The sequence below is a fragment of the Montipora foliosa genome, chromosome 9 (genome assembly GCF_036669935.1).
Source record: "Montipora foliosa isolate CH-2021 chromosome 9, ASM3666993v2, whole genome shotgun sequence".
Taxonomy (NCBI): Eukaryota; Metazoa; Cnidaria; class Anthozoa; order Scleractinia; family Acroporidae; genus Montipora; species Montipora foliosa.
The window spans coordinates 32,939,881-32,967,380 of NC_090877.1; the positions used below are offsets into that span (position 1 = coordinate 32,939,881).

Below are 27,500 nucleotides of genomic sequence, written 5' to 3' on the forward strand. Positions count from 1 at the left end.
TTTTCAAGTAAGGCGAGAAGAGCCCCTGGGAACATACCTTTTACGGATGAGTTCCAGAGACAATTAAATTCTGATTTTCTGATTGAGTGGAAATTTCCGCAGTTGTCTATTTTCCACCCAATCAGAGAACCTCATACGTACAGTGAAGTCAGATCGTGACAACTCTTTTGTTGATTTTAAGTAAAATTCTGTATTAAAATAAAGCGAAATCTTGTTATCGTAATAAGGGGTTTTCGACACTTCAAAAACTCGGAATGCGTGTTAATAAGATAACAGTGAACAAATAGATTTGTGAAGCATACAATAACTACAAAAAACTCGCATAATGCAGTCTGCAATTTAGAAAAAAGGGTACTGTATATGACCATATTCATAGCATGAAAATAGTCTATGAAATCAAGATTTTTATTCACCTCATTTCAACAATTTTCTCCTTAGTCCCCATTCAAAAATAAAATAAACAATATTAATTTAACCTCTTATAGACAGTCAGGTAAGCTTATGTGTGATGCTGAAAAAGGCCGATGGCAATGCTGAGACATGTCTGGCCACAGGTAACCCAGGCTCACTGTGTGTGCCACATAGGTAAATATAGAGAACATATGAGGCGAAGTTTAGGTCTGGAAATTTGCAAGAAAATGGAAATAAAAATCAATGAAACTTACCATGTGGTGAGCTGTTGTTGTCTTTAATACGTACACGAAGTTTCGGGAAAAATAGTCCCCGTTCACCGTCCTTCATAGTATAGTGACAAGGTAGGAGACTGAAGTCAGCGTCGGGACTCCGATCGACCCAAAACAAGCACAATTTTTTTCTTGAAAATCGAATCCAGTCGCTAAATGAACACGCCAGGCTCGTGGAACATGAATTTCTCTAAATCTTGAATCCACTGAAGCATCTCCAGGTAGCAACGCGAAGCCACCAGACTCCGTAAAACTTGTAAGTTAACCTGCTAAAATGGCGGTCAGAAAGCGTTGTCCTCGCGAAGTGTCCAATTCAAAATGGCACTGGACTCGGGACGCCTGGTGACGAGGGAAATATATGTCCCCCTGGAGGGAGGGAAGTCCCAGATTGCTCAGTGAGTTTTGTTTTTAGCAATTTGGGACTCCCCTCCCTCCAGAACTTATTATACTCGTCACCAGGCGTCCCGAGTCCAGTGCCATTTTGAATTGGACACTTCGCGAGGACAATGCTTTCTGGCCGCCATTTTAGCAGGTTAACTTACAAGTTTTACGGAGTCTGGTGGCCTCGCGTTGCTACCTGGAGATGCTTCAGTGGATTCATGGTTTAGAGAAATTCATGTTCCACGAGCCTGGCGTGTTCATTTAGCGACTAGATTCGATTTTCATGAAAAAAATTGTGCGTGCTTAGGGTCGATTGGAGTCCCGACGCTGGCTTCAGTCTCCTACCTTATCACTATACTATGAAGGAAGGTGAACGGGGACCATTTTTCCCGAAACTTCGTGTACGTATTAAAGACAACAACAGCTCACCACATGGTAAGTTTCACTGTTTTTTGTTTCCATTTTCTTGCAAATTTCCAGACCTAAACTTCGCCTCATATGTTCTCTATATTTACCTATGTGGCACACACAGTGAGCCTGGGTTACCTGTGGTCTGGCCCGTGCAACAGAAATACCAAAATCAATTCGCTACGGTAACTTGAGAGGCGAAACACTAAAAGACGACTAGTACCTTCCCTTGCAATTGGTCTTCTTCCTGATTTATTTCTAGTCTGCTCTTCAAAGGTGTTTTGACCAAGCATTTTGATTCTACACATCATGTACCGATTGCCCTTACGTAACAAAATCTTTTAGGCTGAATTGGTCGAATTGTGTATCTTGCGGGTCCCTTTGCGGCCCAAATTTTTGCCGCATGATATGTCTGTTATACGAGCCAGACAAGGATAGCGATAGAAATAAAATGGCGACCGTTGATGTAGTATTAAACACTTGATGTAAGGAATCACGATCTGACTTCACTGTACGTATGAGGCTCTCTGATTGGGCGGAAAATAGACAATTGCGGAAATTTCCACTCAATCTGAAAATCAGAATTTAATTGTCTCTGGAACTCATCCGTTAAAGGTATGTTCCCAGGGGCTCTTCTCGCCTTACTTGACAACTTTACGCCAGTCCCGATTCACGTCCCGTCTCGACTCACTGCCCCTGGGTCTCGCCAAGGATGGGAAAATAACAGGCATAACAGGCATTTCTACACACGTGTAAATGAGCACCTTTTCTGGGATAAAAATTATCATATTTTCATGCATCTTAGTTTGTCTAAACATTGTCAGGATAATTGCGATGTTTCTTGCTTAAAATTTATTGAAAAATGCTACCTCTTTCTATCAACTCAAAATCAAGGAGAGCTTCCATATTGAGCAGAGAAAACCGGCCAAACTCAACAAACAAGTTGATCATGTCGGTTTAGCATTACAGTTTTAAAATGTTACCATTGTGTCAGTTACAGTATGTTTTCTATAATATCGTTGGTTAGGTTGAGTTTCACCTCCTTGTAAGGAACATTTAAGAGCGCCTCTCAGCAATTTTCACCTAAGACCGTGCAAGATAAAAAAATCCAAAATTGCCAAACTTTGCCACAATAAAGGACTAACAAAACCATTTTTAGAAAAATATGTTTTACTTTGTTTCGATAATTATTTTACCTGGACGGCAACTTTTTCCGTATGGGGCCTTGCGAGCGAGTGAAAACGACTCCAAAATGTCGCTTGTTTGAATCGCTCTTTTTGAAATAACGAACGGGTAACTTGAAAATCAAAACAACATGGCACAGCTAGACTAATTCATTCACCCTTTAGCGCTGTTAACGGTACAATATACCAAAACTGGAATTTTGACCAAATTTTAAAACTTAACCGTTTTTAGATTGATTACAGAGTGCCAAATTTGTACGAAATTCGACTGTCAAAAAGCATCTTGGTACATGGCTTTCTCAAACGAGACTAAGTTCACCGGAATAAGGAATGTTTCCGCTGCAATTAAATTTCAACTAGACCCTCCGTGAGGGTACATTGGGTTGCCTGTGGTACGTGAACCGTTCCAGACAATTTTTTCAAGTTGGGGGGTCATTAAGACCATGTAAGGGGTCACCCAGAAGTCATACCAGCAGAGGCCCTTTGGCTCACAGATTGTCACACGTTCGTACGACGAAACAGATCTGTCCTTGCGTAATACGTAGCTCTAAAAGTGCACGATATTGTTTTGGTATTGTCTATGATTGTAGTTAAGTGCCATGGTAGAAGCCTTGGGTAAATAGCCTGAGAAGACATGTGGTTACTAGCAAAGTACTGAACCCAGAAAGATTGAAGAAAATAAATGGGAAGTGAGAAACATGGGCTTCTGGGCTGACATGTTGATAAACTTCTTTTCACCACAAGTTTACGCGTGCCCTCTGAGCATCTGACATATACCCCTTCGTAAAACAGGAGCAGTGGGCCGAAAATACTATTAACATTAACAGATGCAAATTCAGCAAGGTACAGATTTTGTTAGCTTGCTTTATGCAAAAACAAATATTGATGCAAAAGTAAATAAATATTGATACACAGTTTTTAGAAAGAGCAGAAGGAAGTTTCCAGGACGGTCGCTCGAGAATAACATATTTACAACATGAAAACAACATTAATTTTGAACCGTGAATATAGAATATAAACAGTTACGATCAGCGACAAACATTTTGGGAGATTTTTGCTACGTTCAATTTTGTTATTGTACGTTTTGGCTGCACAAATAAATTGCAAATGGAAAGTGACATCGCCGGAATTCAGCGGGCGCCGTGATTAAGTTACCGTGGCATGTTTACTAGCCAAACAGTGAAGCATCTGTGTCAAGTGATGGCAAGATACCGGGTTTTAGTAGGTTTTTTTTTCTGTCAAGTGTTATAAAGTTTGACAATAAATGAGCGAATTCAAAACAAAGATCACAATCGCCCACCATTGTTTCTGCAAAGTCAAAAAATTACTCTCCAAGACGAGGCTATTTATCACCAGGTAATTCCGTCGTTTTGGAAATAGCAGCTACTTTATTATTCACCGGCGTCACAATTTTTTGCTGATTTTGGGGCTCATTTTGTTGAAACTCAAGCACGCTTCCAACAGACCTGTTTATTTTCATGAAACCTTTCCTGCTTACAGAGCAATACTAAAAATATCCTCCCGTATCACGTTTCAACCTTAAGCTCGAAAATTCAATACACAACATGATATTATAATTCACAAAGCCAGAAAATATCACAGAATCCTTTTCCAGCGAAACATTTTATTGAAACAAAAATTTGGTTTTATCAACGGAGTTGATAATGTAAATTGGCCACCGTACAGAGATTCTAAAAGCTGACGTTTCAAGCGTTAGCCCTTCGCTCTGACGAAGGGCTAATGCTCGAAACGTCAGCTTTTAGAATCTCTGTACGGTGGCCAATTTACATTATCAACTCCGTTGATAAAACCAAATTTTTGTATACTACTTCCCCACCGACGCAGCAACACAGTTTCTTTAGAAACTACCCCTTCATTTTATTGAAACAAACAACATAAGATGCACTAAAACGCCATTCGCGTTGCAATGACTTTCCATTGCTGGTTAACGAGAATAACAAACTCACGAGGCAGAATGTATATTTATATTTAATTAAGTTAGCACAACAGAAAAACGCTAACCTCATTCTGACACGAAAATACTTTACTATTGCCATAAAAACTATCCAATTAAGCTCGCATATTATAAAACATGATGAATTCATAAAGGCCACCTTTTCCAGCGAACAATTTTTTGAAACAAACAACATATTTGCTCTTAGAGGCGAAACCCTCTTCCTATTTCATTGCGTGCGTGAAGACAAGAAACTCAATCGTGTCAAATTACCATGTACTTCAGGGTCAAACCCTTTCCTGAAGAACATTTTCCTTGAATAACAAGAAAATGCTTTACTATTGCCTTAAAAACTATCCAGCACACATATCATGAAACATGATGAATTCATAAAGGCCACCTTTTCCAGCCAACAATTTTTTGAAACAAACAACATATTTGCTATTACAGGCAAAAACCCCTTCCTATTTCATTACGTGCGTGAAGAAAAAAAACTCAATCGTGTCAAATATGCGCAATATTACAACAAACTAAAATTTCAGGATCAAACGTTTCCATGAAGAACCTTTTCCTTGAATAATGAAGCACAAAATAGACGACAAGCTTTCTTTCAAATAATTCTTGGCTGTCACATTTCCAATTTTTTTGTACCTGAAGACTGTGCAGAGTTGATCACAGATCCACTTAAGGTGTTCGATTTGTTCTCTGTCTTTGTTGAACCCATAAGTTACCAGAGGATTTTCCATTTGGTTTCAGTGTTCTACATAACAGCACACTTGGTAAATATTATTTTAGAAATGCAGCTCACTTTGATTTCTGCTCAACGGGCGACAGATTGTTGTCGAAGTCCATTACTTGTCGCTTTTGAGATTCCAGGTGTTGGTTTTCACCGCCTGCCTAGTTTATCCAACTGACTTTCCATTATTGAGCTCCATAAGGGTATATTTTGTTTAAGGATCCACTAAAACGCAATTCGCGTTACATGACTTTCGACGCCATTGCAGGCCACAATAGGTTAATGATTCTACTGTGTCCACCAGAGAAATCTACCCTCTCGATCCTGAGAAAATACGCTCAGAAGGCTCTATGCACAAAGACACCACTTACCAGGGGAGTGACAGGCAAGACTTTTACCGACACGGAAAAAAAAACAACTAAAAAAAAGAAAACGGAAATCTACCCATTTTCCGACTGGGATTGCCATACGGCAACCCAGTAATAAAATTTTGGGGTAAATGAAACAGAGGATTTTTGAGGCCCAATTTCAACATGCTGTTTGTCAACAAAAGTCGACCTTTGACCACCAAAGCGGAGGCGAGGTATATTGAAATCACACACGCTAATCTCGATTTATTCACTAAACAATTCGAGACTCTAGGTTGACTGACACAATACAACGTGAATTGACTGGAACTACTGTAGGTCAAGGGAAACGTGTCATTGAAATTTAATTGTCTTGGTTTAAGAGTGACATATCCGGTAATTAAAATAACTGACCTAAAATTTTGCATACTAGCAAGATTCATTCCATTCCATATTTTTACGCAAACAAGTTTCCTTAATTCACTTTGTGAACATACCTGCAAAACAAACAAAGAAAGGTATCCCCCTTTATATAAGCATACGCTGCTTCGATTTTCCTCAAAGCCCTCAAATGACCATCGAACCAGTCGAATGTTTCGTGACTTTTGTGAGTTGTGCCTTGATTGTGTCGTCAGAGCTGTCACGCAAGAGATTAGGACAAAGCACACAGACCATTATGACTGCGTGCGGTTCTATTCTGAGTTTGTTGGGGGAATTTGTGGCCCAAGTTCTGACAATCCAGCAAACGTTCAATGCGTAATAATAGCAAAATGTGATAACGACATCAAGGCACACAGGAGAAGTTATAAAGTGTTGGATTCTTCTCTGGATACAGAGGCTAGGCTTTTGCTCGCACGTGCGGGTAAGCGTTAAATGAAATCACTTAAATTAAGATATTGAGCAGAAAATCACTTTGCGAAATCCTCAGATACTACCTATTACAGACCTAATGTCAAAAGCAGAATACCCGACCGCAGTGCCGCCGCAGTTGTGTTGTTTGATATACCTCGTTCTTTAATCCATGAGGTAAGCACTGTGGCACTAGCCAGTCTAATCAGTTCAATTTAACCGTAAGTCGACTAAGGCACTGCGGCACCAGCCATTCTACTGATTTCCCTCTATCCGACACGAGGTGTGTGAAATCCACTTTCGTTCACTGCGGCTAGCGTCACGAACGTAAATGCTCCTTTGTGGACGGGTATTCAGCAATCGCTCCAATTGCGAAAATCGATTGAGCAAGATATGTAAGACCATGTATCATTGTACGAGACTGCGAGCACTCACTTTTCCAGTTGTCCCTGAAGCAAGTACATTGATCAGCGCAGGCAGATTGTATCACTGCCTGTGAAACTAACAGTTATTATTTTCCTATTAATTGTTTTTAAAAGGTGTTTTTGAGATAAATGATATAATTTTTGGGCACGACGATTTGCCTACGGCATCGTGATCGATTTGGAATCCTATGTAGATGTAATAAGAAAAATTGCGCCAGCCCACATGAATGGGCATCACACATGGCAGTGAAAGGGGAGTGCGGATTAACCCTTAACAGCGCTAAAACCAAACTGGAATGTTTGATTCAGTACAGTTTTAACCAATAGGAATCAAATATCAAGTGGTGGCTTATCAGTACTGAATCAGTCGACTGTTTCATACCGTCTCCGCCAATCGCAGTTCTTGTGATTACAAGTTGTCTGGCTCAAATCAAACCACAACTGAAGCAGTTTCGCCCAAGCCAATGAAAAGCAACCACGTTCCAGGGTTCTCCTTATCAGGCGGTAACCAGTAAAATTTACTGCTTGTAAGAGCACTTATTACCCCTGCAAAATGACTTGCAGTACGGACTTGTTACTTACCAGCCAAAACGCAGTCAAGGCATGCTATTTTTTGAGAAATCCACATTACTTCTTTCCTCGTAGAAAACAAATTCAGCGTTTTTCGTAATGTTTACAAACGCGCACGGATAATTAAAGGAAAAACATAGCAATTACACGTACTTATACTTCGCCCGTTGTGGATGAGTTTTGGCACTTGCGGGCAGATCTGGATTTGATCTCAATCAAACAAACACTTATTAAGCCCTTAATGTACGAGCTCTTGGGATGAATTGCACGCCCCTTAGAACCTTCGTAATGAGAAACATCGACTGCTTTTCTTGCCGTGTCTTAGCGCTCAAATAAATCTAATTAGAGATCATATATCGAGAGATCATAGCTGTTGACAAGTCGAAGTCGAATTTTTTTACATTCCGTAAATAATTATTTGCCTTGGAAGCCTTGCTTGAGCAGGCAACTAGAAAGGAAAAATAAAAGAACAAGGAGAAAAAAAGCTGCGAATCATTCTCTGGTAAATTCAATTATTGCAATTGCGAATTGAATTACATTGTAGACACATGCCCGTGACATTTGCGCTGGTGTTGGTGTCGTTTAAATTGGCGTGATGGATTATTTTTCTTCGCTTATTTACTGATGTTGCCCGCCTTAGTTCCAAAAACATATGAACAGTTATGCATATAAATCTCTTTGCATATAGGTCCATATACCATAAAGTTGTCTCACTGATAACTGCGTCAAGTCTCGTGGACTTATTCAGTTGACTGATTTCGTATGCGAAAAACTTGATTGCCCAGTGAGCCTTCCAACTGATTCATTCACACAACCTGACTTATTCAGTTGACCCGGAGAACAGCAAAAGTTACTGCGAGTGCGAGAAAAATCGTAGGGATGGTCTTCCGCTATTATCCAGCGCTATTCATGTCAATAACTGATTCAATTGTAAATTAATGGTAACCAGCTGATTCACTTGGAGCTTCTAACTCGAGAGCAGAGAAATGAAAAGGTGTTCATTGTCGGCTTGTCCGATTTGCTGAGAGCATTGTTCTATAAAACCTTATTAACAAAAAATTCTTTTTCACCTTGTCGCTCTCGTTTCCTACTAGAGTGAATCAGTTGACTGATTTCGTACTGTTAGTCACGGTAACTGAGACGCTTCCGATTTATACCCAGAGAGCCTTCCAACTGATTCAGTCACAGGGCCGGATTTATTCAGTTGAGAGCAGCGAAAGTTACTGTGAGGCAAATCGTAGAGATTTTCCTCTGCTGTTATCCGTCACTGAGTGATCATGTCAATGACTGATTCAGTCGAAAATGAAAACTGATTCAGTTAGGTCTTCTAACTGAAACTCAAGCTCAGAAAAATTAAAAAGATCTCCAGTTGTCACTTCGCCGTCAGCTATGTTGCATTTAAGCGTTGTTGAATGAGACCTTGCCAACTGAGATTTTCTTTAGTTAATACCTTGTCACGATTATTAATGAATCCGTACGCAGTTCAGAAGCTTCACACATATGCATTGTAATTTATTTCCTACTGCTTGTGCACTTTAACTGATACTGACTCTTAGGGAAAATTAAAAGTTTGTTATATTCCATACGTAAAATGGTTAAAACCTTTACCAATGCGTATATACGATTTAACAATTGATTTAATTAATATCAGCGGGTCTAATTTGCAGGTCGTGGGTTGCAGGTCATTGTTTCACCAATACAGAAAGTATCCTAATCATTCATAAAAGCTAACCTTAGGGTTAAAAACTTTTGTTTAGGCCTAATTAGGCCTGAGGTTAGCTTTTAAGAATGTTTAGGATACTCTCTGTATTGGTGAAACAATGACCTGCAACCCGCGACCTGCGACCTGCAAATTAGACCCGCCAAATTAATATGAGCTATTTAGCTTTAGCCCATGAGAGCCTTTCAACTGATTCAGTCACATGGCCGGACTTATTCAGTTGAAAACAGCAAAAGTTACTGTGATACAAATCGTAGGGATTACATTCTGCTGTTCAGTGTCCGGCACTGAGTATTCGTGTCAATGACTGATTCCATCACAGATGGTAACCGATTCAGTCAGAGTTTTAACTCGTTCTGATCAGTAAAAAGATCTCCAGTTGTCGGTTCGTCAGCTATGTTGCAAGCATTGTTGGATGAGACCTTGTCCCAACTGAGATTTCTTGTTTTGTCTATCGCTCTGGTTTAAACAACTTTATCAAGCTTCAATTATCGATGGTTTAATATTATTAATTCCCTACACAGTTCAAAAGCTCCGTACATATGCATTGTAATATAATTAGTTTTCTAGTGGGCTGAAACCTTTACCAATTTGCCAGTATTTATGATTTCACATAAGCTACAAGTAAATTATCCTTTATAGCCCTCCAACTGGTTCAGTCACATGGTCGAACTTATTCAGTGGCAGAATTACCGTGAGGCAAATCGTATGGTTTATATTCTGAAGCAAAGAATTTTTCACGCCTGGCTGCAAGCTAAATTCAATGCTGGCTACGAAGCGTGCAGCGACAGTGATTTCGCTTTGTACTGCAAACACTTTTGCATTTACTAACTTCTTACTAACTGAGCGCAAGGGCCGTACTGGGAAATATTGGCCCAAGGTCGTGGCAGTACGGTGGTTTTTTAATTACCTTTTGCTTTGTTTTTGCAAGCCCGTAATCGGCCGGTGGGCATTACGGGAGAAAAATGCCCTACAATTCAGTCACAATTAGCCAATCAGAGCGCGCATACTATTGTAGCCATATAATAAAAAAGTTTATTGATCCGGAACGTTCTTCCTGACAGGTAAATATTAAATTCTGAGCCTGACAGCTCTGACGACACAACTCACGAAAGTCACGAAACACTTGATTGGTTCGATGGTCGTTTGAGGGCTTTGAGGAAAATCGAAGCAGTGTATGCTTATATAAAGGGGGATACCTTTCTTTGTTTGTTTTGCAGGTATGTTCACAAAGTGAATTAAGGAAACTTGTTTGCGTAAAAATATGGAATGGAATGAATCTTGCTAGTATGCAAATTTTTAGGTCAGTTATTTTAATTACCGGATATGTCACTCTTAAACCAAGACAGTTAAATTTCAATGACACGTTTCCCTTGACCTACAGTAGTTCCAGTCAATTCACGTTGTATTGTGTCAGTAAACCTAGAGTCTCGAATTGTTTAGTGAATAAATCGAGATTAGCGTGTGTGATTTCAATATACCTCGCCTCGGCTTTGGTGGTCAAAGGTCGACTTTTGTTGACAAACAGCATGTTGAAATTGGGCCTCAAAAATCCTCTGTTTCATTTACCCAAAAATTTTATTGAATTTAATTGCAGCAGAAACATTGCTTATTCCGGTGAACTTAGTCTCGTTTGAGAACACCATGTACCAAGATGCTTTTTGACGGTCGAATTTCGCACAAATTTGGCACTCTGTAATCAATCTAAAAAAGGTTAAGTTTTAAAATTTGGTCAAAATTCCAGTTTTGGTATATTGTACCGTTAACAGCGCTAAAGGGTGAATGAATTAGTCTAGCTGTGGCATGTTGTTTTGATTTTCAAGTTACTCGTTCGTTATTTCAAAAAGAGCGATTCAAACAAGCGACATTTTGGAGTCGTTTTCACTCGCTTGCAAGGCCCATACCGAAAAAGTTGCCGTCCAGGTAAAATAATTATCGAAACAAAGTAAAACATTTTTCTAAAAATGGTTTTGGTAGTCCTTTATTGTGACAAAGTTTGGCAATTTTGGATTTTTTTATCTTGCACGGTCTTAGGTGAAAATTGCTGAGAGGCGCTCTTAATCTACAAAGAATCATTGTGTTGATAGTTATATAAATATATATATGGATTATCTTGCAAAAATTTTAATGTTACACTCACTATGGCTGATGATGATCTTTGAAACATCGAAACATGTTCCTTAATCTCAAAAGTGTGGTTGTATTTTTAGTAACACTTGTGCTATCCAGATCATTTGGAAAATAATGATAATATTGATCAATATTAGAAAAAAGATACTCTACCCAAAGGCCTCCAAGTCCAATTATGAAAATTTTCTTGTAAGAATTTCCCATGACGATAACATTTTAATGTTTGGTGAGGCAAATTGCATGCGGCAGCTAACCGCTATAAAGAGGTTCCAAATGTTGATAACAAGTGCTTCTTATTAAATGTCAGTGTACCTGAAATCCGAAAGACTATTGTTGCCTAACTACTAAGTTTTCAAGCACAATTTTCAGTTCAGTGGGTTAACACCTTTTTCTTCGTGATTGTGTATCTATTAAAGAAAGTGATGTTAAAATTAAAGGAATAGCTGCAAATAGTGTTGCACTTGCTTCTGCAGTAAAACTCCAAGTGTGGTAACAACACGTAGGTCACGCGACGTGCCTTCAAAGGTTGGGCACCTTATCTTCTGCAGAACTGCTAATAATAGGCTATTATTCGAGCGTAATCACGTCACTAAGATGAGATGGCACTTATCCATGAATTGATTTAAATCTTAAACCTGATTCGATAGGCAATGGGAAGCCAATGAAGTTCGTAGAGAGCTAGTATAGTAAATGGTTAGAACCCGAATGAAAACGAACAGCATACTTAAAGGGGCTAGGTCACGCTATTTAAGGCATTTTCAGCACTGATCGAATGGTCATAGAATTACCTAAAATATCAAAATAACTGTTCAAAACTATAGAAGAACTCTAACAAAACACAGGGAAGCCAAGAAGGGACATGGATGGACAAAACTGGAGAGGATTGAAATGGATTGAATTTGGGTAAATTTGAAAAACGTTGGCCCAGCTTTTTTCAAATTTATATCAGTCTATATCAAAATGTCATTTACAAAGCTTGAAAATCATTCTCAGTTGTTATGTGGCCGTGATTTTGCAAATGAAAGACTCTTGCTCTGCCAATTTGACGTTTAGAGCTCATAATTAACAAAATTAAACAAAATTACCTAAAATAGCGTGACCTAGCCCCTTTAAGACTCCATTGGTGGTACGGTGTCTAAGTGGCTACCCACATGTACGCATTGCGTACCTACTTTTTTAAACAACGCCGAGAAATACGAAAACGCAATAGGTTAAATGCCCTGACTACAGGATGCTAAACTGGCACAGCAAGATTAATTGAGCAGTGAAGGAATAACTATCTTGAGCAGTTCAATTAACTCATTCAAAGTCCCTGGATCAAAATACATGGAGAAACCAGGTGTCCAGACAAAAAAAAATGCGACAAAAAACAAGCAATTCTGACATTAAATAGATTTAGACCTGAAAGAAAAAATTATGAGTTTGACGTAAATTGCAGAAAATTGAATATTACACTCTTAATGGCATCCCCTCCTGTCTTTTTGGTGTCAGCTACATACCGGCAGAAAATTTCTTGCCAGGGAAGCATATTTTAGGAACTTTTGATTAGCTTTCGATAAGAAAGTTGAAATGGGATGCCATCGCTTTTCTATAGGCTGTATTTCCCTGGTTTAGGTAACAGAATTTCTATTTTTAATGTTCCGTGATTATTATTGCATAAAACACTCTTAGTCTGTTAAATGCCCAAGTATTTATTCTGTAACAACTGTCTCCATTAGCCGAAATCATTCCTTGGGAAACCCTGATGCAGAAAGGCTTTTCTTTTCGAAATACTGGCTTAACAAAGTTATTCCTTCACTGTTCAATTAATCTTGCTGTGCCGCTTTAGAATCCTGTAGTCAGAGCATTGAACCTATTGTGTTTTCGTTCATTTATCTTCTAGGTGCACCCCAGATTTCTGAGAAAAACTTCCTGGTTTTGATTATCAACAATGGTGGATAGAAAGTTGGACATTTTGGCACGGCATATGCAAGAGCTTAGCGTTGCAAGAAAGGAGGGAGACAGAAAAGGCGAGGGTTTGGCTTATTTCAATCTTGGTAACTACTATTATGCTGTAGCTCACTTTAATCAGGCTATAACAAAATACACAGAAGCATTAGCCATTTTTAAGGAAGTGGGTTTTAGGGCCGAAGAAGGAAGAGCCTATGGCAATCTCGGCAACGCTTATAAAAGTGTTGGTAATTTCAAGCAAGCCATAGAGTACCACCATCAACATCTTAGTATTGCAAAAGAGGTACGAGACAGGGCCGGAGAAGGAGGAGCTTATGGCAATCTCGGCAACGCTTATCAACGTCTTGGTAATTTCAAGCAAGCCATAGAGTACCACCATCAACATCATAGTATTGCAAAAGAGGTAGGGGACAGGGCCGGAGAAGGAAGAGCTTATGGCAATCTCGGCAACGCTTATCAAAGTCTTGGTAATTTTAAGCAAGCCATAGAGTATTACCATCAATATCTTAGTATTGTAAAAGAGGTAGTTGACAGGGCCGGAGAAGGAGGAGTTTATGGCAATCTCGGCAACGCTTATCAAAGTCTTGGTAATTTCAAGCAAGCCATAGAGTACCACCATCAACATCTTAGTATTGCGAAAGAGATCGGGGACAGGGTTGGAGAAGGAGGAGTTTATGGCAATCTCGGCAACGCTTATCAAAATCTTGGTAATTTCAAGCAAGCCATAGAGTACCACCATCAACATCTTAGTATTGTAAAAGAGGTAGGGGACAGGGCCGGAGAAGGAACAGCCTATAACAATCTTGGCAATGCTTATCAACGTCTCGGAAATTTCAAGCAAGCCATAGAGTACCACCATCAACATCTTAGTATTGCAAAAGAGGTAGGGGACAGGGCCGGAGCAGGAAGAGCTTATGGCAATCTTGGCAACGCTTATATAAGTCTTTGTTATTTCAAGCAAGCCATAGAGTACCACCATCAAGATCTTAGTATTGCGAAAGAGGTAGGGGACAGGGCCGGAGAAGGAGGAGCTTATGGCAATCTCGGCAACGCTTATCAAAGTCTTGGTAATTTCAAGCAAGCCATAGAGTACCACCATCAACATCTTAGTATTGCGAAAGAGGTAGGGGACAGGGCCGGAGAAGGAAGAGCTTATGGCAATCTCGGCAACGCTTATCAAAGTCTTGGTAATTTTAAGCAAGCCATAGATTACCACCATCAAGATCTTAGTATTGCGAAAGAGGTAGGGGACAGGGCCGGAGAAGGAACAGCTTATGGCAATCTCGGCAAGGCTTATATAAGTCTTGGTAATTTCAAGGAAGCCATAGAGTATTTTCATCAACATCTTTGTATTGCAAAAGAGGTAGGGGATAGGGCCGGAGAAGGAAGAGCTTATGGCTATCTCGGCAACGCTTATCAAAGTCTTGGTAGTTTCAAACAAGCCATAGAGTACCACCATCAACATCTTAGTATTGCGAAAGAGGTAGGGGACAGGGCCGGAGAAGGAAGAGCTTATGGCAATCTCGGCAGCGCTTATCACAGTCTTGGTGATTCCAAGCAAGCCATAGAGTACCATCATCAACTTCTTAGTATTGCAAAAGAGGTAGGGGACAGGGTCGGAGAAGGAACAGCTTATTGTAATCTCGGCTACGCTTATCAAAGTCTTGGTAATTTCAAGCAAGCCATAGAGTACCACTATCAATTTCTTAGTATTGTGAAAGAGGTAGGGGACAGGGCCGGAGAAGGAACAGCTTATGGCAGTCTCGGCAACTCTTACCTAGGTCTTGGTAATGTCAAGCAAGCCATAGAGCTCCACCATCAACGTCTTAGTATTGCAAAAGATGTAGGGGATAGGGCCGGAGAAGGAAGAGCTTATGCCAATCTCGGCAACGCTTATCAAAGTCTTGGTAATTTCAAGCAAGCCATAGAGTACTACCATCAACATCTTAGTATTTGCAAGGAAACAGAGGACCCAATAGGGCTGGCAATCGCATGTTATCAGATTGGTCTTGTTCATGACTTTTTTGGCTCCTTGAGCAAAGCTCTTAATTACTATCGCCTAAGCATTTATTATTTTGATGAAGTTAGGTGTCTTTGCTCAGAGGATGCATGGAAAATAAGCTTTCGTGACACAAAGGGGGTTGCGTACACCACTGTGTGGACAGCACTCTTGAGGAATGGAGAGGTTGATGAAGCTTTGTATGCTGCAGAGCAAGGACGAGCACAGGCTTTAGCAGACATTTTAAAGATGCAATACAGTGTTGATGAGAAACCTTCAATGAAGGTAACTATCTCATTGGTTATGAAAGATCTACCTTCACAAACTGTTTTCACAGCACTTGAAGGGAACACAATCAGCTTCTGGTTGCTAGGAGATGATATCGGGATAAATTTTAGACAAAAGAAAATCGAAAATGGAAGTGCAAAGGCTCTGATGAAAAGTACTTTTGAACAGATCAATGCAGGGACCGTTTTGCGATGCGAGAATCGTTCACTTGAAAGACAACGCAGCGACTTCTTGAGCAGTAGGGCAAGTGTTGAAGAAACCTTTCAGTCCTTGAGCTTCTCTGTGCACTCTTTGCAGCCCTTGTATGATGTCTTAGTCAGTCCTATAGCAGACTTGATCCAGGGTGATGAATTGGTGTTTGTTCCTGATGGCCACTTTTGCCTGGCTCCTTTTTCTGCATTAAGTGACTCTGTCAGGATCCGTGCAATTCCTTCGCTGACTGCTTTAAAATTGATCACTATGGCACCTGATGACTTCCAAAGTAAGAATGAAGCGCTGCTTGTAGGCGATCCGTGCTTGAACGAAGTCACTTACGCCACTGGTGAACCCATGTATGGACAGCTGCCGTGTGCGATAAAAGAGGTGGATATAATTGGAGAACTTCTGCAGACCGTGCCTCTTACAGGAAAAAATGCAACCAAAGCTGAGGTGCTGAAAAGAATGAAGTCAGTTGCCTTAATCCACATTGCTGCACATGGAGATGCCAAATTTGGAGAAATTGCTTTGGCCCCAAATCCCGAGCGCACATCTCAGATCCCCGAAGAGGAAGATTACATGTTATCATTAAGCGATGTTCAGGCAGTTCGCCTTCAGGCAAGACTGGTTGTGCTTAGTTGCTGTCATAGTGGCCAGGGAGAGGTAAAATCTGAGGGTATTGTGGGAATAGCCAGGGCTTTCCTGTGCGCTGGTGCCCGGTCTGTTCTGGTGTCACTCTGGGCAATCGACGACGAAGCGACCTGGATGTTCATGGAGAGTTTCTACCAACACTTGGCAGATAGAAAAAGTGCAAGTACAGCTCTTCACCATGCTATGAAATCTCTTCAAGAGACAAAGAATTATTCGGCCATAAAATACTGGGCGCCATTTGTGCTAATTGGCGATGATGTCACCTTTGAATTTGGGGAGCTCGAACACGAAAAGAATGGTAAGTGCTATTTAAATATAACTTTAATGACTGAATCGCTGTACTTTGTACATGTTTTTAATCAGGAAGTTGTCGAAAGGAGCAGGTACGTTCTTCACAGAGAAATGGCTTTAAAAACGGTTGCCAGAGTGGTTATTTTTACTCGAACTGCTTTGGCTAATAACTGAATTAAATAATGTCTCCATTCACCGAGTCAGCTACTTCAGCTTCCGGCAGATAGCTACCTGTTTGAGCCCATGTTATGATGGACTGGCTGTGAAACTGATCAGTGATTGTTGATTGCTTATGTCAAGTGAAGTGAGTTATTGAGGTCTTTAAGTCTACATGTCAAAGTAGGAATAGGTGAATAAGAATTGTTGCCAGTAACTCTAGCACAAACAGTTAAATGAATGAATTAAGATAATTGTTATATTCTTTACTTGTCAATCAGAACGAAATTCGTTATTGCCATTTAACCCACTTCTTGTTTCTTTTTTCAGAAACGATGCCCAAAATGTGAAAAACTTACTTGGACTGTGATACGTCGATATGTTATTTTCCTTTCTTCGATTATATGAGTTATTGACAACAATTCAATCACTGATACCTCAGTAGCAGTCAGACACAAGATATCATTCCAATTATAGTCAAAGTACCATGAGATTTCAGTAGTATCACGATACTGTCCAAGTCCTTACATTTGTGCCTTGTTTCGTAAGCATCTGTTGCAGGATTAGTTAATGACTTGATAGAAATCAGGGACTTGGCAAAACGGTTTGTTTTCATAACTGAGGATGTAGCCGTCGTGTTATTTTGGCCCTTGAAAATAACTCCAAGCTTTTGCAGTATGTTTCTCAAATGGCATGTATACTCTTAAGCTTGCTATACGAACTTTTCATTTACAATATCATTAAGTTAAAGTTTCGAGGAATGTGTATTTTCTGTATTTCTGTAAGGTTGGCCAAAGCTAAATAAGCAAATTAATTGTTTAGGGACGCAAATGTCTATAAGCTAAAAAACAACCTAGGAAAGTAGAAATGTTTGGAAATTACAAAAATTTTAATGTAGCATTCACATTTAAATGATATGGAAATTCTTGGAACAAAACGCTTTATTCCCAAAGGGTTTGAATCGGACACCACATTGAGTTAGCCGATTTGTTTATTGTTTATTTTCCTGCCAAACTTGGTTCAATAACAGACACTTTTCTGACGCTGATGAGGACTAGGACAATTTGGGTAAATCTAACTCTTGGGTGAAAGACTCTTGCTAGGGCCTAGTACGAAACAAATGGAAAGTTCTTTACTTTAAAGTTGTACATGTTGATTTTGTGATATTTTGTCACAGAGGGACTGGACCAATGCAAAATAATTCAATGAAATGGGCGATTTCTTAAAACTTCTAGAAGGTAAAAAGGTGTGAGGTGTAAAAGTTGCCTGATCTTTTAATTAATTGTGTGCATTTTAAACCCCTTGGGAGGTGGGACTTTGCCCATGCATATGCTTGTGGAAATTTTTTGAGTTTTAAAAATGGTACGACTACCCGAGTCACATCATTTCATACCATTTCGCACCATTGCAAACGTTGGTCAGTTAACTCTTGAGTTGACAAAGGTATCAAAAGGGAAACATTCCATCCTTTCTCCATGTTAAAACTGACAGCAGGATGGGCACCCACCTCCTAAACCGAGCACCCCAAATCGAGAGTATGGTCTAAGGTCTACTTCTCCACTACCATAGTCACGTCAACCACGGCTGAACGTGCAAACAGATTTAATCCGAGCTAAAGTCTTTGTCTGGCTCTCCTCCACTTATGCAAATTTGGAGTATTTTGTACGTGTTATGAACGGTCATTACTTCTTTCCATCCCTCAAACTGACATTTCCCTTTTTATTCAACTTATACGACGTACAGTCTACTTTAGACTTCAACTTCAACGAAACAAGGATTTTAAACAAGCTCAAAAGATTCACAATAGGCGAGGCAAAGAGTTGAACCCGGATCGATGGCTTCACCTTGCACTTTCCGATATCCACTAGACTAAACGACACAACCTCCTGGAAAATCGAATTTTTTTAGAGTATTGAAATAGTAGTACCTAGCAAAACAATTGAAAGTTAACCATCTTCAACAGAGTTTTTAGACCTTAATACTGTAGATCAGTGCGGCATAGCTTAGAAACGCTATTTCTTGTTGAACTAAAGCTGTCATTCTGCTTGTTTTCATTCTTTTTAGAGCGGTAAGCTTGTCAATATTAACATGGCATAATGCGTCGTGTAATTGTTACGAAATGTCCAATGTCAGTTTGAGGGATGGAAATTAGTGTTGACCGTTATGAACTCGCATGTTCATTTCCAACTCCTTGATAATGGCGTCATGAGGTCGCCGAAACGTCGGAAGTTTAGCCTTTTATCGCTAGTTTTTACATAGAGGATATTACACGGTTGCGAGAAGATATGAATTTTATGTTCTTGTGGCTCCTTTTAATGCTAGAGACTTGTCCTAAGAGATGTCAATAGTGGGAGTTTAGCTGTGGTAACCTCCAATTTAAGATCACCACTTCTTGACTATTAACAATTTAAGAAATAGAGGACGTTCCGTGTTTCCATAGCCTCATCTAAACACGACGGGGAGTTAAGAGAATTCGAGACAGTTATGCTAACCCGAGCCGCAGTCGAGGGTTTGCACAACATGGAAACACGGAAAAAAAAGGCCTGTATTGCTTTTATAAAATATTCCTCAAAGATGATTCGAAAAATGATGGAAAATGCTGTTTTTTTTACTTCTTGATTCAAACAGATTTTTTTTATATACGCTCATATTTCCTACCAGCCAATCAAAACGCGCATCTGGCTACATAACCAATCAAAATTCGTGTGATGTCACAGCCGTGTCTCCAACACAGCTACTGACCAATGTGAGTGGATTCCTCAAACCTGAAAACCTGACTGCTATATATTGTCTGTTCGGGTCCGTTATTTTGATAAGGAGGACTTCAAGCAGGATCTTCAGGTATATGAATTTTGGTCTTGGTAACATTCCCTTCATACTGAAATCTCAGTCAAACAGTCCAAAATATCATTATATTGGAGTGAGAAGACTGAATCAAGTAATATATAGACGACTTTCACTGTTATGCACTTTTCCAGGCAGTCAAATAAACAACTTGAAATTCTAGTTAAATTTTGTTAGCTTCACAGACACTACTGAAACGATTTACTCTCACCATTTGATGGAAATATGTAAATCGATCGTTTGTTTTGAAGTTGTAACAGGGATCTCGTAGAAAGCTACGGTAGACAGATTAAACTTGATTTCCAGGCCCCAGTTGTTCAAACGATGGATAGCGCTATCCACCGGATAAATCACCATCCAGCGGATAAACACTAGCAAAACCAATTGAGTTATCCAGTGGATAGCGATTTATCCGGTGGATAGCGCCATCCATGCTTCGAACAACTGGGGCCAGGCGTTTACTCCACAGCCTTTGTAAAACTCCTGCATGTAACTCACATATAAAACCCTGTTTAACGACCACGAGTTAAATCTGTTCTGATGGTGGAGCCAATATTAATACAATTTACCCTCTGGATCAAGATTCAAGTCCACAAAGTATCGCTCCCCTCGACTATGTTTTCCTTGTTAAGTCAAGTACATCTAGTCATCAGGAGAAATCCTTGACTATTGCTACGTCATAGCCTCGTTGGCATACACAAAAACAAAGATGGCGGATTTCAATTGAAGCGTTATAGTTGGCTAGTTAAATACATCAAGCCCAAATGAGTGATCAAGTATGACAATGCAGATAAAGAACTTTCGATTCAGAATAACTTTTTCTAGCTAGGCCGTACTTTCCCTTTGAGTATGCCGTTTACGGCCAACGGGAAACGGCAGGCTCCTACTTGTCATAAAAGCGTGAAAATTCTCTCATTTTAACTTGTCTTGTTCCTTCAAAAAGTTTCTTGATATCTTGAGCTAACAGGACAGAAATGAGCTAATATCCAGCAGGGTACTTACATTTTTGGCAAAACACTAATTTCACTCACGGCGTTTGCCGTTTGGGGCTAACGTCATGCTTAACCTCTCTAATAGTTGTCTCAAACGTTGATGGCTCTGTTCAGTAAATCAGAGTTAGTAGAGGGAGTAAATTAATCACTATCCAATGGACACCTGAGTTAGTCGACAGTGGATGCCGTGCTATCCTCTCCTGTTTCTGTAAAACCCAGACCTAATATTTTGTGCGCTACGTTTATTTGCAGTTACTCCTTTTTAGAGGAAAATTATAGAACGTTTCTAAGCAGCTGCTTTGCAATAGGTTTTCATTGCTTTGGCCGGTTCCTTCCTTCCTTGTACTTCTTCGAAGACCCTATCAGCAAGCAATCATTAGACCAAAAAAGACTTAGTCCTCAGAGTAGTTAAGAACGAGATGATTTCCGGCTCCTACTTTGGATACCGGATGTTAAGACAGGCGTAAAAGCTTTCTGTATGTCAGTTCGCATGTGCAAAACTGGAAAAGAATGAAAAGCAAATTGTGACAAAACTCAGATTGCCATGGGCAGTTAGGTAGGACGGAACGAAGAAACGAAAAAATCATAGCAATATCGGGGTTGCCAAAAAAATGAGACCACCACGACAAGCCCATGTGAGGAAACTTTATTAGGCAACATATATATGTTGTAGTTCAATTTGCACTTTGGTACAATTTGTTTTTGAACTGGTACAGAATATATTGAACTGGTACAATTTTAATTGTACTGGTACAAAAACAGGTAAAATAGTTTAATGTTTGTTGAACACACTTCATTGATAACAGCTGTTTGCCATTCATTTACTTAGTTCAAGAGGTTACTGTAATAAGGTTTGCTGAGCATTCAGAGCAGGACAGAAATAGCAAGACTTGTTGGAAATACTTTAATAACAGTCTGTTTTGACCAAGAATAACATGAGTGGTTTTAAGCACTAATTTACACAATTTAAGCCTAAACACTTGTTCTAGAATGGTTAGCTTTTATTTACAGTCATAATGTACTAAACATAAACATTAAGAATTTATTTTAAAGCCTGTTCATTTAGTGTATGTGGCAACAAGAGCTAAGGATTGCTTTTTGGCTTATCATCAAGTTACCATGAGTGTACCAGTCCTGCTGTTGGTTTGGATTAGTTTTGTCATGTTGTGTGTACAATTCAGTTTGCATGCAGACTGTAACAGCAATACATGAATTATGTCACTGTTTCAATAAGACAAGAAATAAAGTGCAGAAATCTTACAATTTAATTTTGCTATTTATCATTAAATTAATAAAATAGTATTTTGAGATTAGTGTCTTGTAGCAATTTGTTTTGTTTTTCCATATCAAGATAACTCAATGAGTAGGATAGGGGAAACTTAGCACCAATCAGCAGTTTTTCATCTAGTGTATAGCCCACTTGCTTTTTTGCATGCTGCCGTAAAAGATGTTTTGGTCAAGAGAAATCTAGTTTCACATTAGTGGCAATACAAGGATAGAATCGCGAGGGTGTGATCAGAGTATTAACTTTGCCATACTCTGTCACAATTCTTACATATCCACTCTCTTCAATTTCGATGATTTGACCCAAGAGCATTTTGAGGTGAAAAGGGTTTATCTTGTGTACTTTGTTTATTTTTATTGCCACCATGTCCAAAATCTTAAATTTCGGTTGTTTTTGTGCTTGCTTTCTTGTTTGCTGGTGATAGTCTTCTGCTGTTCGTGCAATGGACATAAACTTACGAACAACTTTGTAAGTTGAACGCTTACTTCTGAATACTGTAGTTGCCATTCTCCCATTTACTTGTGATTTGACGTCTTCTATGTCCTGTTCTTTGGTGTGCTAAGACTAAGATTGTCGTAGAGTTTACTCTTTGGGATAACAGTTTTTCTGTCAGGTGTTTGCAGTTTTCGGAGCAACTTCACAATACTTCGTCACAGCTAACCACTATTGTTTCCCCTATGCAGCATCTCTTGAAGAACGACACTTAATACAATAGAGCCTATGGTTATTCAATGAAATGCAAATAAGTGGCGGGGTATTCTGAAGTTTAGCCCAGTTTTCCTTGGTGGTATGTCCACATCTTTCTTTGCAATGTCTTTATTTGTGACTGAGATAGTTTGCCTTCCATTTCTCTCGAATCACTACTCGATTTTTCACTTTGAATTTTCAAGTATTCCATTGCTCTATTGTAAAATTGATCTTCGATAAACATGGTTAGTTTTGATGTATTTCGCTTCTGCTTTTGCTTAACGTCATCTAATCTTTGATAAAATATTTCGTGTGATACACACTGCATCGTCGAGCTGTTTTCTTCCAACAAAACTTGCGAAGTCTAAATGTGAACTAGACCCTCCGTGAGGGTACACTGGGTTGCCTGTGGTACGTGCAGCGTTCCAGGCAATTTTTTTCAAGTTGGTGGGTCATTAAGACCATTTAAGGGGTCACCCAGAAGTCATACCAGCAGAGGCCCTTTGGCTCACACGTCCGCACACGTTCGTACGACGAAACAGCTCCTTTTCTGAGGTTAAAAACCTGGCTACCGGCCTATTAATTAATCATTTGTCAGAAAGAAGAAATTCCTGTCCTCTTTAAAAAAAGTTGACACGCATTGCTTACGTGTGGTAGTGAAGTAACACAGCGATTTATTCCATAATGTCAACTGAGCTGTGTGTTGTCTTCCAGGAGATTCAAGTTGTCCTTGCGTAATATGTAGGTCTAACAGTACACGATATTGTTTTGGTATTGCCTATCATTGTAGCGCCATGGTAGAAGTCTTAGATAAATAGCCCCTTTAGAAGACATGTGGTTACTAGCAAAGTACTGAACCCAGAGAGACTGAAGAAAATAAAAGGGAATTGAGAAACATTGGCTTCTGGGCTGACATGTTGATCATGCAACTTCTTTCCACCACAAGTGTAAGCGTGCACTGAGAGCATCTGACAGATTTGTAAACAAAAGTTGAAAGCTGAAATTATTGCCTATTCGGCAGGGTTAGTATCTGGATGGGCGACCTAAGAAATATACCACTCAGTAACAGAAGCATAGGACAGAGAATTCCATTTTAATGCTATCAAATGCGAACCAAGCAAGATACAGATTTTGTTAGCTTGCTTTATGCAAAACAAATATTGATGTAAAAGTAAATAAATATGGATACACAATTTTTAAGAAGAGCAGAAGGAAGTTTCAGGACGGTCGATCGAGCATAAAATATTTTGCCATCGGTAACAAAATCTACGACATGAAAACAACATTAATTTTGGACCACGAATATAAAAAGTTACCATCAGCGAAAAACAGTTTGGGAGATTTTAGTTGTTTTGTTGTAATTGTACAAGTTTGGCTGCACCGAGTAAATCGCACATCGAATTTGTCAGAAAGAAGAAATTCCTGTCCTCTTTTAAAAAAGTTGACATGCATTGCTTACGTGTGGTAGTGAAGTAACACAGCGATTTATTCCATAATGTCAACTGAGCTGTGTGTTGTCTTCCAGGAGATTCAAGTTGTCCTTGCGTAATATGTAGCTCTAATAGTGCACGATATTGTTTTGGTATTGTCTATCATTGTAGTGCCACGGTAGCAGTCTTGGGTAAATAGCCTGAGAAGACATGTGGTTACTAGCAAAGTACTGAACCCAGAAAGATTGAAGAAAATAAATGGGAAGTGAAAAACATTGTCTTCTGGGAGAGACATGTTGACAGAATAAAAGGGAATCGAGAAACATTGGCTTCTGGGCTGACATGTTGATCATGCAACTTCTTTCCACCACAAGTGTAAGCGTGTAGTGACAGCACCTGACAGTTTTGTAAACAAAAGTTTAAAGTTGAAGTTCATCCCTGTGTGGTGGGTTAGTATCTGGATGGGCGACCTAAGAAATATACCACTGAGTAACAGAAGCATAGGACCGAAAATTCTATTTTAATGCTATCAAATGCGAACCAAGCAAGATACAGATTTTGTAAGCTTGCTTTATGCAAAACAAATATTGATGTAAAAGTAAATAAATATGGATACACAGTTTTTAAGAAAAGCAGAAGGAAGTTTCAGGATGGTCGATGGAGAATAAAATATTTTGCCATCGGTAACAAAATTTACGACGTGAAAACAACATTAATTTTGAACGACGAATATAAAAAGTTACCATCAGCGAAAACCATTTTGAGAGATTTTAGTTGTTTTGTTGTAATTGTACTTTTGGCTGCACCGAGTAAATCGCACATCGAATTCAGCGGGCAGAGTGATCAAGTTACCGCGGCATGTTTACTCGCGAAACAGTGAAGCATCTGTGTCAAATGATGCCAAGATACCGGGTTTTTGTTTTTGTTAGTTTTCTTTTTCTTTCAATTGTTATAAATTTTGACAAGAAATGTGCGAATTCAACACAAAGATCACACTCAGAGGTCACAGTGACCATTGTTTCTGGAAAATCAAAAATTTACTCTCCAAGACAAGGTTATTTATCACCAGGTAATTCCATCGTTTTGGTAATAGCAGCTACTTTATTATTCATCAGCGTCACAATATTTTGCCGATTTTGGGGGTAATTTTGTTGAAACTCAAGCACGCTTCCAACAGACCTGTTTATTTTCGTGACTTATGCGTTACCACAAAAATTCTCCCCGTATCACTTTTCAACACATGTATGCAAATTTGCTAAGCTCGAAAATTACGCATGATAAATTTACAAAAGCTAGAAATTTCACAGAAATATTTTCCAGCGAAACATTTATTGAAACAAGCAACATATTTGCTATAAGAGGCAAGAAACCCTTCATATTTCAGTTGCGTGCGAGCAAGCGAAACACAATCACAAAGCATATGCAATTAAATAAATTTCTGACAGTTCACATCAAACCCTTTTCGAAAGAACCTTGACCGTAAATAATAAAGCACAAAAGAGACAGCAAGCTTTCATTCAAATAATTTTTCACTGTCACATTTCCAATTTGTTTTTACCTTTGCTGAGTTGAGTCTTAAAATGAATGTTACTTGCCAGACAAACAGGCAAACTTTAAATAGATGCGACTTCAGTAAACACTGTGAGACACACAACAGAGATCACAGATCTACTTGTGGTGTTCGATTCCTTCTCTGTCTTTGTTGAACCCGTAAGTTACCAGAGAAATTTCCATTTGGTTTCAGTGTTGTACGTAACACCACCCTGGCGAAATATTAGAAGTACAGCATATTTTGATTTCGGCTCGACGGGCGAAAGATTCACGCTGTCGAAGTCCATTATGTTGTGTCTCACGACAGAGAATGGACTCGTTCTCTAACGCAACAGTCAAGTAGTTTTATTAAACATGGCGATCTCTCAAATACTGCTGAAAAGGCACATGGCATGCGTGCGCATGTAAAAAGGTAACACCGCTGTATAACTGTTGTGACATAGCATCCCTCCCCCCAATTACATACGAGCAGTTTCAACAAACAAGCAAAGTCAGTTATAAGTTCAGTCTTTCAGGTGGTTTCCGTAACCGAGCCGGATAACATCTAGCCGGTGTCCCCGTGCTGCTAAGGGCAACAGTTGCCTGGTCCCTTGCGGTACTGACAGGGGTGGCGCTGATATGTTCCTCTGTACTTGAACCCTCAATGTTGTCAGGTGTCGGGAACTGCAGAACTTCTCTTCCAATATTGCTTGCTGTTTGTGGGATAGCTGTGAACACAGCTGGGCTCTGTTGTTATTGTTCGCCCCCTTGGTCAGATCTTAGGGGCAGGGCAGACCCCTTGAGTTGATCAATGTGTCTCCGCCAAACTGTGTTGGGTGCAATTCTAACTTCATATGTTAAGGGTCCCCTCTGAGCTGTTATGACCCCAGGCATCCACTTGCTTCCGCCACGATAGTCTCGGGCAACAACTTCTTGACGTACATCCAGCTTGCGTCTGTGTCTATTGCTTAGACTCAACTCCAGGTCTTGCTGCTTATCCTCTACTCTCTTCCGTATGTTGGACTTTAGTGCATCAAGTCTTGTCCGAATATTCCTTCCCATGAGTAGCATTGCTGGCGTCTCCCCTGTTGTTGCATGGGGTGTTGTTCTATAGGCTAGTAAGAAGTTCGCCAGTTTCCAGGAGAGTGGATTCCTTTCGGTTGCTGCTGCCCGCAGAGCTTGTTTGAACGTTTGTACGAACCGCTCGGCCAAACCATTCGTAGCGGGGTGGTATGGCGTTGACCGTATGTGTTTGATGTCGTTGTTTCTCATGAAGGATCTAAATTCTTCGGCTACGAATTGGGGCCCATTGTCGCTGACTAATTGTTCTGGTAAGCCGTGGGTAGTAAAAAGCTTTCTCAATTCTTCAACTGTTTTCGTGGCCGTTGTCGAACTCATCTTTACCACTTCTGGCCACTTGGAGTGTTCATCAACAACAACGAGGAACATTTCCCCTAAGAATGGTCCAGCGAAATCAACGTGTATCCGTTGCCAGGGACGAGCTGGCCATTCCCACGAGTGCAATGGTGCGTTTTCCGGGTTTTTCTGGGTGAGTTGGCAGCCGGTGCATTCTTTTGTCATCTGTTCAATTGCTTTATCCATCCCCGGCCACCACACGTAGCTTCTGGCCAAGGCTTTCATCTTGACAACACCAAGGTGACCACTATGGAGTTCATTCAATACTTGAATCTGGTACTTTGACGGGATTATCACGCGTGTTCCCCACATCAGGCAGCTGTCTTGGACAGTAAGTTCATCTTTTCTTCTGTAATATGGTTCCAGCTCATCCTCGCACTTTGTTGGCCACCCTTGCTT

General features: G+C 39.8%; 2 protein-coding genes across 6 annotated transcripts in view; one reads left to right on the top strand and one right to left on the bottom strand.

Moving 5' to 3' along the window:
* Positions 1–18,666, top strand: part of LOC137970248 (tetratricopeptide repeat protein 28-like) — a 31,102-nt gene extending 12,436 nt beyond the window's left edge. For all 4 annotated transcript variants that reach the window (XM_068816768.1, XM_068816767.1, XM_068816766.1 and 1 more), the window contains 2 exons: positions 13,270–16,768; positions 17,248–18,666. In XM_068816768.1, the coding sequence (XP_068672869.1) occupies positions 13,318–16,768; positions 17,248–17,267 (3,471 nt within the window). In that variant the 5' untranslated portion in view covers positions 13,270–13,317 and the 3' untranslated portion in view covers positions 17,268–18,666. The remainder of the gene's footprint in view (positions 1–13,269; positions 16,769–17,247) is intronic.
* Positions 1–27,500, bottom strand: part of LOC137971172 (tetratricopeptide repeat protein 28-like) — a 244,727-nt gene that overhangs the window by 111,626 nt on the left and 105,601 nt on the right. The window lies entirely within an intron of this gene.